Below are 11,427 nucleotides of genomic sequence, written 5' to 3' on the forward strand. Positions count from 1 at the left end.
CAAACAAGGTAATCTCTCAATTGCACAATTCTATGCTGGATTTCTAAACCTATGGAGTGAATACACTAGCATAATTTACTCTAAAATACCGAAGGAGAGTTTAGAAGCACTATACCTTGTTTATGCCGAGAGTTAGAGGGATCAGTTCTTGATGAAGCTCCGGCCAGAATTTGAGGTCATGAGAGCTAGCTTGATCAACCGAAGTCTAGTACCCACTTTGGATGAATGTTTGGGGGAACTGTTACGGGAAGAACAACGACTCGCCACTCAACACAAGTTGACTCAGGACACTGTCATAGAGATGAATGTGGCTTACATGGCTCAAGGAAGGGGACGGCAGAGGGGTGGGAGTGTGTAGTGTTTTAATTGCAAGGAATTAGGGCATATTGTCAGAAATTGTAGTAAGAAATTTTGTAATTATTGTAAGAAGGAGGGGCATGTAATCAGGGAATGCCGTCTGCGACCACAGAATCGACAAGGGTTTACTGTGCAGTCAAAATTGGTGGCTACTTCTATGGCTGCCGCAGCTGTGTCCTCACCGTTGGCACCAGAATCTTCATCGTCGGTGAGCTCTTCGTCAGGCACTATCACTCCCGAGATGGTGCAGCAGATGATCATCTCTGCCTTCTCTGCACTTGGGATTTCTGGTAATAAACTTAACTTTTCTTTGGATTCGACATATAATAAACCATGGTTAATGGATTCGGCAACGTCGAATCATATGACCAGCAGTGAAAATGTGCAAAAATACATGGGTAATCAGCATATACAGGTAGCAAATGGTGATAATCTGCTGATTTTATCGATTGGTAATTTGGGGTCTTATTTCAACAATATTTTTGTGTCACCGAAATTATCAACAAGTTTACTCTTTGTTGGTCAAATGGTAGAAAATAACTGTGAAATTCTCTTTAATCATCATGGTTGTTGTGTGCAGGATCAAGTGTCGGGGAAGGTGATCGTGAAGGGGCCTAAAGTGGGACGTTTATTTCCAATACAATTTTCTATTCCTAGTATTAATTATTAATTCTTGTGCTTATTCTATTGTCATTAATAATCCTCAGTTTTGGCATAAGAAATTGGGGCATCCCAATTCTAATGTATTGACTTATCTTATGAAACATGGATATTTGGGGAATAAAAATTCTTTTTCCACAGAATTTTTGGACTGTAGTTCTTGCAAATCGGGTAAAAGCAAATCATTATCATTTCCTTCACATGGTAGTCGTGCTTCTAAATGTTTTGAAATTATTCATACTGATGTATGGGGCATAAGCCTTGTTATCTCTCATGCTCAGTATAAATATTTTGTCACGTTTATTTATGATTTCAGTCATTTCACTTGGATATATTTTCTCCGATCTAAAGCTGATGTATTCTCAACATTTCAGACTTTCATAGTATTTGTTGAAAATCAATTTTCTGCTCATATTAAAATACTTCGTTCTGACTCCGGGGGGAATATGTGTCCAAAGAATTTCAGGAATATCTCAAAAACAAAGGAATTCTCTCTCAAAGATCTTGTCCTTACACTCCTCAACAAAATGGACTTGCTGAGCGTAAGAATCATCATCTTTTAGATGTTGTTCGCACTTTATTAATTGATTCTTCAATACCTACTCGATTTTGGGTAGAAGCTCTATCAACAGCCGTTCATCTAATCAATTGTTTGCCTTCTCAAGTTCTAAACTTTGCATCTCCATACTCTATTTTATTTGGTGTTCTTCCTGAGTATGATTCTCTCCATGTTTTTGGATGTGTTTGTTTTGTTCACTTACCATTTACTGAACGTAATAAACTCTCAGCCCAAGCTGCTCGTTGTGCTTTTCTAGGATATAGTAATTCTCATAAAGGGTTTGTATGTTATGATGCAAATGCTTATAAAATTCGTATCTCTCGAAATGTGATTTTCTTTGAAAATCAAAATTTTTTCCCATCTTATCCCTCTACAGAATCCACTCCTATCCAGCTTCCCACATTTGATGATGATAGTCCATCTTATATCTTTGAACATTTTAAGCCAGGAATTGTATATCAAAGACGTCATCCACCATCCACTTTGCCCCTTCCGAACACGAAACCGACATCTGATCATTCCCCTCAACTAAGACGATCAACTCGAGTTTCACGTGCCCCAAACAGGTATGGATACTCAGCAACCACTATTGATAGTACTTTTGTGCCTAAGACTTATGCGCAGGCTTGTACCCAAGAATGTTGGCAACAAGCCATGAAAGAGGAACTTTAGGCTCTTCAGGATAATCACACATGGGATATTGTTTCTTGTCCTACCGATATTAAACCTATTGGCTACAAATGGGTATACACTATTAAATTCCAACCTGATGGATTTGTGGAACGATATAAAGCACGGTTGGCGGCTCTTGGAAATTGTCAGGCATATGGTATTAATTATGAGACATTTGCACCTGTGGCTAAAATGACTACCATACGCACCATTATGGCAATTGCTGCTTCCAAGAGATGGCCACTTTGTCAAATGGATGTAAAAATGCATTTTTACATGGAGATCTGAAAGAGAATATTTATATGACTCCTCCTCCTGGTATGTTTACTCACCCATCTAATAAAGTCTGTTGGTTGAAACGGTCCCTGTATGGTCTAAAACAGGCACCCCAGGCATGGTTTGAAAAAATTTCGCACTACTCTTCTGAAACTTAAATTTATTCAGAGCCAATATGATTCCTCTCTGTTTCTTCAGCAAACTACTACTGGTATTGTTGCTCTTCTGGTATATGTGGATGATATTATCATTACAGGATCTGACATTCCACTCATTGAGGATTTACAGCATTCTCTTAACAGTGAATTTCATATGAAGGATTTGGGACACCTTCACTATTTCCTTGGTCTCCAGGTGCACTCTATGTCTAATGGGATTTCTCTACATCAGCACAAATACACCCAAGAGATTCTTCTCTTGGGCGGTCTTGAATAAGGGAATAACGTTCTTACACCTCTTGAGATTAATTTAAAACTTTGCCAGAATGATGGTGACCTGTTACCTGATCCTTCCATATATAGGCAATTGGTGGGCAGTTTGAATTATCTAACCATTACTCGGCCAGATATTTCTTTTGCAGTCCAACAAGTCAGTCAGTTTCTACAGGCTCCTCGTCAACCTCATTTAGCTGTTGTTCGAAGAATTCTTCGCTATTTTAAAGGCACATCTGGGTGAGGATTATTTTTTTATGCTGATAATTCATTACAATTAACAGGTTATAGTGATGCAGATTGGGCAGGGTGCATGGATACACGTCGGTCTGTTACTAGGTGGTGTATGTTTCTTGGAAATGCTTTAATTTCATGGAAAAGCAAAAAACAAGACCGAATCTCAAAATCTTCCACGGAATCTGAGTATCGAGTTATGTCCTCCGCATGTTCTGAAATTGTGTGGCTCCAGGGTTTGCTACGTGAACTTGGTTTTCCGCAGCACACTCCTACACCTTTTCATGCTGATAACACAAGTGCTATTCAGATTGCTACTAATCCCGTGTTTCATGAACGCACCAAACATATTGAAATCGATTGTCACTATATTCGTGAAGCTCTTGATCATAATATTCTTACACTACCTCATATTTCCACCGAGCATCAGACAACTGATGTCTTTACAAAGGCCTTGTCTCGCCCTCGACATCAACTCATGATTGACAAATTGATGCTTCTTGATCGACCAACATCAATTTGAGGGGGGATGTCAATGTATAGTATTGCAAGAATATCAACAATATATGGCAACCAAATTGTAACAGAATATCTTTTATTTATTGTATTTATTATAGACTACAAATCAAGGATTATAAACAAGAAATTAGGGATTATTACATGTATCTATAGGACTGAATTCTTCCTTTCAGGATCAATGAAAATACAGAGAACAACTTTACATTAAAATCTGATAATTTTGACATAAAAGACATGCCTGCTCGGTAAAAAGAATAAAGAAACATCCTTTGGATATGCTCGGATCTGAACTTTCACTTCTATTTTTACTTTGGTATCTTTTCCACAACGCTCTCTCTTTATCCAATGGTTTAGGATGTGCTGCTCACTTCTTTAATTTATCACCACACATAATTCTTGATTTATTTGATTAAATATATGGATAACTTTTTTATTTTTATTTAAAAAATTCTAGAGATAGAAATGCATTAAAAAATAAATATATAACTTTTTTAATAAAAAATAAAAATATCTAATCTGTAAGGGAGAGCGGGTTAAATACCTATCAATAATATAACGTGAGCGCAGATTTAGATTTTGGACTAATTCGACCGTTGGAAACAATGTTCTGCTTTCGGCCGCACTCAATACGCTCCAGTCCACATCCATGTATATATATATCTACGAACAAGATCCAATTCAGAACATTCAAGTTCCCAAATAGTCATTGGATTGAGAGCCTGGTTCGTTGGTTAATCTCGTAAATTCACTTATACACTTACACACGCCAGGCTGCTAGTGGTTCAGTCCACCGATAACAAGTACTGGAGGAGGATTTCATTTAAACAATAACTACTCTGACAGACAGTGCAAAAACACTACTGCTACTGCAAGAGAGGGCGGAGGACAGACGGAGAGATTCATACGATCGAAGAGGAAGAAGAGCATTCTCTCGTCTCAGGTATTGCTCTCGTATCATCATCACTCTCTGACTCTATCTATATATTTACCATTGTTCGCTGTTATGTGATCAACATATCGGACTTCGTTTCCTTTTCTATATTTCTTTATGATATCTACTTCTATATTACTCCTTCCCATTTCAAAAGAAGAAAAAAACGCTTGTGTTAGGATAAGGGTGATTCAGTAAATATCTTCTTTTGCTGCACCTACACGTTTTGATACACGTACATGTATTATTTTGGCGATTAAACTAACCTCACCTGCTGTGCTGTCGCAGATTTATCATTTTGGTTTTCCAATAATTTCTGGTTATTTGGCATTTTCAAAATTTGAAATTCCCTCTTTATTCTCACAAGTTGAAATGACTAAACTACCCCCAATCCCCCTGACTGCGGGAGTTTACTTGATGTGATTTACTTCCAGAAAATGTACCGAATATTCTTTTTAATCAGATTTTGTCATTTGTCGAAATCACAAACTGTAACATTACTTAGGTTAAAATTTTCCTGCTAAAACGCTATTGATTTTTATTTATGTAGTGTGGGATATTGATTTAATATTATTAAGTGGAGATAAAGAAAATGGTGGAGATGACGATGAACAAGGAAACATCACACTGGTGGTGGTTTGACAGTCATTATACCTCAAGTGGATCTCCATGGCTACAATCTACTCTCGCTGGTAAACACCCCCCCCCACCTCTTTTTTTTTTTTTTTTTTAAATAAAATTGGTGACCATATTATAATTCTTTTAGTGTTTTCTTGTACCTGGTACAAGAAAAGTGTTGCTATTTGGGTGGGTCCAGCTATGGATTCTTTGAGAACTACAGGGTGAGATAGTCACTAATTAATTATCGCCATACTAATCAGGGTTGTATATACAATTCATTCTGAGAAATGGCTTGGACCATGTGGGGTTAAAGAGAGAGGTGATTCCACCATGGAAGGTGGATCCAATTACTTATTAACCCTAGGAATTTATTTATTTTTTATTTTTGTTTTAGTTGAAATGTTATCGAGAATTACTAGACCTGTGTGTTAAAGGGATGATTCTAATATAATGTTAGGTTAATGTTTTGGTAGCCGAAGTTATTTTTTAGTTTGTAGGTTTAAGATAGTATTGGAGACTACAAGAAACAAGTACCAGATATATGCTATGAGCATTAGGATCACTGATGTGACTCGTTTCCTTCGGAGCCTTTTCTCCGCACAAAATCTAATCGAAGTGGGGTTTCATAGATTTTATTTTCATATTTGTAAGAGTGTATCTTTTACTGGTTGAATTTAATCGATAATGTTATGACTTGTTCGGCACAATCCTGAACAAAATAAAGGGTAGTCGTTGGAGGGGTCTTCAACCATAAAGAACTGATAGGGTAGATGAGTATTGGGAATGAATTATGGTTAAAGTGGAGTAAAACTCCAAGTTAATACGGATCATGCGTATCTTTATGGCACTGATTTTGAGAAGGAACCAGGATGTGAGGTTTGTGATTGTCTGAGTGAGACTGCTTGGTTGTGGGAATTATGGTATATGGCCCCTCAATACAGACCCCCGTTATAGTCCCACAACTAGTTTCACAGTCTTTTGATTGAGGAAATGGCTTTGAGATGTACTTTCATCATTTTTCTAAGGTTCTAAAAATGATGCCGGACCCGTTGACTATTAGTCGCGACCCTTGTGAATCACAAAATGTAGATTCGTAAAAAAATTTCGAAGTTGGTAGGGCCATGGACTCGCGTTTCCTGCTCTTATGTTTTTCGTTTAACCGCTTTGGCCTTTGCTTTTTCTTTACTTCTAAACCAACCTGAGATTTTGATGGTACTATAATAAATAGAACTTAACTAGCTAGTTCAGGTGATTGCCAATTGCAATTCTCTGTGGTAAGCTGCTTGATGATTGCTCAGGTGCTTACACTTTCCAAGTTCTAGATCTCTTGCAATGCAACATTTTGTGTTAAAGAAACACCCAGAATTAGGCATTTTGACTTTGAGTATCCCGCGGATCTTTTACCATCTTTCAGTGTTTGAAATTTATTATATACCAGATTTGCCTTCATTAATAATGTCTTAATTTGTACTTCTGGTGAGATGGTAAATTTTTGGTATAAGGATCTCGTATCTGTTTTGGCAGAGCTAGACAAGAAGACAAAGTCAATGCTGAAACTGATAGAGCCAGATGCAGATTCTTTTGCTCAACGTGCAGAGATGTATTACAAGAAACGGCCTGAGCTAATTAGCATGGTTGAAGATTTTTACAGGGCACATCGCTCATTAGCTGAGCGATATGACCATCTTAAGTCTGACTCTGGAAATCGCCTCCTGGCAACATTTGGGTTGCCATTTTCAACCAAACATCGACCTGAGAAGTTATTGAGTGTGGAGATACATCAAACATATGGCAGCCACTCCGAGATTTACGACGCTGAGGATTTCGCTGAGTCTGAAGTAGATGACCCTGAACAAGACCAAATTCAATTTGATGAAGAATTGGAAGAAATTGAGACACCTGAAGAAAAGAAAGAAACCCATGCTGAAGACTCTGCTGAGTCTGAAGTAGATGACCCTGAACAAGATCAAATTCAAGTTGATGAAGAATTGGAAGAACTTGAGATAGCTGAAAAACAGAAACAAACCCACATTGAGGACTCTGCTAAGTCGGAAGTAGATGACCCTGAACAAGATCAAATTGGTGGAGAATTGGAAGAAATTGAGACACGTGAAGAAAATAAAGATGTTGACGTTTGTACCATGTACAATGCTGAAGTGACGAAGTTGAAAGAAGAAATAGAAAGACATGAGGTAGAGAAGAGGATTTACAAGGGTTATCTTTTGCAGAAAGACGTGGAGATGAGAGAACAAAAGAAAGAAATTCCAGGCAATGAAGGAATGAGAGAAGCTGACATTTCAAAGGTTGTGTACAATGTTGAAGTGATGAAGTTGAGGGAAGAAATAGAAAGGCTTAGGGAAGAGAAGACGATTAGCAAGGATCATATTTTGCAGAAACATGAAGAGAAGAGAGAAGAAAAGAATGAAACTCAAGTCAACGAAGGAATGAAAGAAATTGAATTTTCAAGTGTTTTGTACTATTTTGAAGTGATGAAGTTGAGGGAAGAAATAGAAGGGCTCGGGGAAGAGAACAAGATTTACGAGGAGCAACTTTTGCAGAAAGATGAAGAGAAACGAGAAGTAATAAGACAGCTAAGTTCAACGGTGGAAGTGTTGAAGTTAGAGAATACGAAGCTGAGGAAGCGTGTAGCTAGAGACTCCCACAAAAAAGGAAGCCATTTCACAGTCGAGAAGCTGAAGGATGTATTTCTTGGGAAGCTTTTTAATGCAACTTCAAAGTCTCAGAGTAGAGTCCAAGCTCTGTAGATGTGGATTTTCGACGGCAAGTAGGGTAGTTTGTAAACACAGTTTGTATCTATAGATGATTATACTATTAGGTGTAATCCAGAGTAGAGTCCAAGCTCTGTAGAAGTCAACCTAGGGAAACCGTAGTATAGTGTAATCTTTATTATGATGATATTCTCAAGAATATCAAATATCAAAATTCTCAGAAAATATATTTTCGACGTGATTTGGCCAAGTTCAAGAAAAGAAAAGAGAGAATCAATCCAACAATTTTTTTAATGAGTAAAATGTGATTGAAAAAAATAATAAAGACTAATTTAATTTAAAAATAACAAGTGCAAAGAAAAAGAACAAGGAAAAAAACAAAGTTGCCTTATAAGAAAAAAATTTAAAATTTTGAAAGTGAAAATATTAGTTTTAATATTCACTATGACCAATCGGTTGATTATACATAACATTATTATATTTAAATAAATATATATTTATTACTAATAAAAATTTAATTTTGTCTTTAATATTCATATAATATTAGATTAATTAATCTAGAATAAGTAAAGTTTGTGGAACAAAAATGCTTTGTAAAGAAAATTATAAAGTTATTATAATTATGGGATTCCTATTGCATCAAAATATTGTTGCTAAATTGTTTTTGGTCTATGCTCTCTTAAATACTAGATATTCATTAAAGCCGTAAAAACTTATATATATTATGTTCTTTCATTTATGAAAGGAAGTAGATGTTCTCATAAGTTGAGGTATAAGGTATACCTATAACTAATATGTAGATGCTTATTGTAAGACATGTACAGTGAACTGCATGAGAATTACATATGAAAAGATTACTCATGTCTATGGAAAGGCTCACAAGACGATTTTGTAAGTCATCATTAGACTTAAGATCACTAAGTCATTTTATATAAAGAATGTTATGTTTTGATCCCGTTACATGTTATTTTAGTCAAGGTAATTAAATGGCAGACATTGGGTATAACATAAACTATATAAAGATACTTGAGTGGTTAAAAAAAAATTCATCACCCTATGTGAATTAGAAAAATATTTTATTTGTTCTCAAATAGTATTATTTACTATAAGAAATCCTTAGCCAAGGTGAAATGAGATTTGAAAAGAGTTTAAAATCTTATTCAAATAATCAATGACTATTATTGTCGCACTCGACATTGCGGCGGTCTTAAAAAATTTTCTGATTATGGAAAAAGAACAGATTTCTGGCATCTTATTCTTTTAGGGGAAAATGTCTTGTTTAAGGAGTTGTCGCTTAGTATTATGGTCACTAGGAACCCTAACTGGTTAATAGAGATTCTATGATACGAGACTAGTTACGTAAAAGGGAAGATATTATCACCCTTTTAGCGTCCTGCCTGAGGTAGACTACATTGCTGGTTTTGTCTTAAATTGCTAAATTATTTATTGGTTTATGCTCTGATGGTTTACTTGCAATATTCCTGACTCTGGTGCTAGTGAATATTCATCTACGGATAATTCTCTCTTTAGCGTCAATGAATAAAACCAATAAAATAAATTTTATTTTTGTGTATGCATATATATTTTTTATTTTTTTCTTTTTTAAATAAAATAACATATAACAAATAAAAATAATATAAATTTAAACTAATATTTTATTCCCGACTCTAGCGTCGGTGAATAAACCAATAAATTTATATTATTTTTATTCATGCATACACATATTTTTTTTTATTTTTCTTTTTATTATTTTTTTTATTTTTTGGCTAAGCCAGCAGGTTTCACCGAGTCACAAGCCCAAACCAGTGACCAGGCTAGTCAAGAAAACCTCACATGCGCTCAGCACAGCACAAGAGTAATTAAAATTACAAATGTACAATGCCAAGCAAATTATATTTGCATGCACATCTTAGTGAATTAAAACGCAAATGTAAAAGGTGAGGGAAACCGAGAGCTTACCTGGAGCAGCTGCGAGGTAAAGATGAAGACGAAGGTGACTACCAGTTAGCTCTGGCCGAATGACATCTTCTCCCTCCTAGTTTCTTGTCTGTCAATCGTCTCTTTTCTGATCTCTCTCTCTCTTCTCCTTCTTCATCTGTTCCTGGAATCTACTGCTTGCAAACAAAGATGGCGGTGAGGAAGGGTTGTTCCACCAACACTACTTCCTTTCCTCTGTTTTAGCTTTCCTTCGGCCAGCTCCTCCTCATTGTTTTTTCATTCATCTCCTTGTTGAAGCTTGCTTCAGTCATGTCACGACCCGAATCCCGAGTCCATGACCGGCAACGCAGGAGCGGTGTAGAAAGGACACCTTACCCACACTAAGCCTCAAAACAGACATATCAAAAGAACAATTTATTTAAAAGTACGCAGCATTTTATAATTTTCAGAAATATTATATTATTCAAAGTTGATAAAACCAAAAGATAGTTCAAAACTCCTCATCAGTAATTAAAACAAAAACAATAATCCATAATACCCATTACATTATCAAAATCCAAACTTAATTAAAACAAGGTAATAGTGGAGTGTCTAAGACATTGAATCAAAACAAAAAGAAAAGCCTCGCAAAACAAGCAAGGCATACCGACCAAAATTGAAGAAGCGGAAACACTCAACAAAGTCCAACTGCTATCAGAAACTAAGAACCTAAAATAATATTAAGAATGAGGGGTGAGTTCAACCAACTTAGTGAGGGAATAATATTTAATATACATTTTAGATATTAATAGTTTGCAAGATGATTTATCTTGATATACATATACATATACATATACATATACATATACATACTAAACATATCATCATAACGTAGTAGAATATATGTCAGAGATCACATGACACCCAAAGGTGACCAGATGACACATGAAGGTGACCACTGTGGGATGATCAGTCGCCATAAGCTGATGCCTCTCTCACCTGCTAGGTATATAGAATACTATGTGCACATAAGCTAACTACTCTCCGTTAACATGGAGTTACTGACAAGTCCTATATCAAGGCATAATAGAAAACCAGGTTTAGTATCCTAAGTTTATGGACTAAAACGACAATTTTCCAAAACAGGGACCAAAACGTAATTTTACCAAAATTGGACCAAACTGTAAATACATAACCATACTAAATTTTCACCCATAAACCATCCTAAATTCTGTATAGAACGAACTAGGGACCGAATTGTAATTTTCATAAAGTTCAAGGACTAAAATGTAAATTCCTAAAGTTGAGGGACCAAACTAAAAATATTCCAAATAAATTATCAAACTGAGATTCATCATCCTTAACCTCATAATAACACTGTGTAGAATCTAAAAATATATTTAGGGGTCAAATCATAATTGTTCTAAAGTTTAGGGACTAAATTGAATTTTTCATAAATCAAGGACCAAAATAAAATTTGGTCATCTTCAACCTCAATGCTATTCTGTCCAGATTTTCCAG

General features: G+C 35.8%; 1 protein-coding gene across 1 annotated transcript; it reads left to right on the top strand.

The window, feature by feature from the left end:
- Positions 1–4,411: 4,411 nt before the first annotated feature.
- On the top strand, positions 4,412–8,214 carry LOC118034664 (uncharacterized). The gene is made up of 3 exons (XM_035040009.2): positions 4,412–4,648; positions 5,190–5,331; positions 6,785–8,214. The coding sequence occupies exons 2-3, from the start codon at positions 5,232–5,234 to the stop codon at positions 8,023–8,025; spliced, it is 1,341 nt and encodes a 446-aa protein (XP_034895900.1). The 5' UTR covers positions 4,412–4,648; positions 5,190–5,231; the 3' UTR covers positions 8,026–8,214.
- The last annotated feature ends 3,213 nt before the right edge of the window (positions 8,215–11,427 follow it).

This window comes from Populus alba, chromosome 2 (assembly GCF_005239225.2).
Source record: "Populus alba chromosome 2, ASM523922v2, whole genome shotgun sequence".
Lineage (NCBI taxonomy): Eukaryota > Viridiplantae > Streptophyta > Magnoliopsida > Malpighiales > Salicaceae > Populus > Populus alba.

What these genes read in the sequence shown, in the direction of transcription:
- LOC118034664 (XM_035040009.2), top strand. Translation starts at nt 5,232, where the DNA reads ATGGTGGAGATGACGATGAACAAGGAAACATCACACTGGTGGTGGTTT. An exon ending in GCTACAATCTACTCTCGCTG is followed by an intron (nt 5,332 to 6,784) that starts GTAAACACCCCC and finishes CTGTTTTGGCAG; the next exon opens with AGCTAGACAAGAAGACAAAG.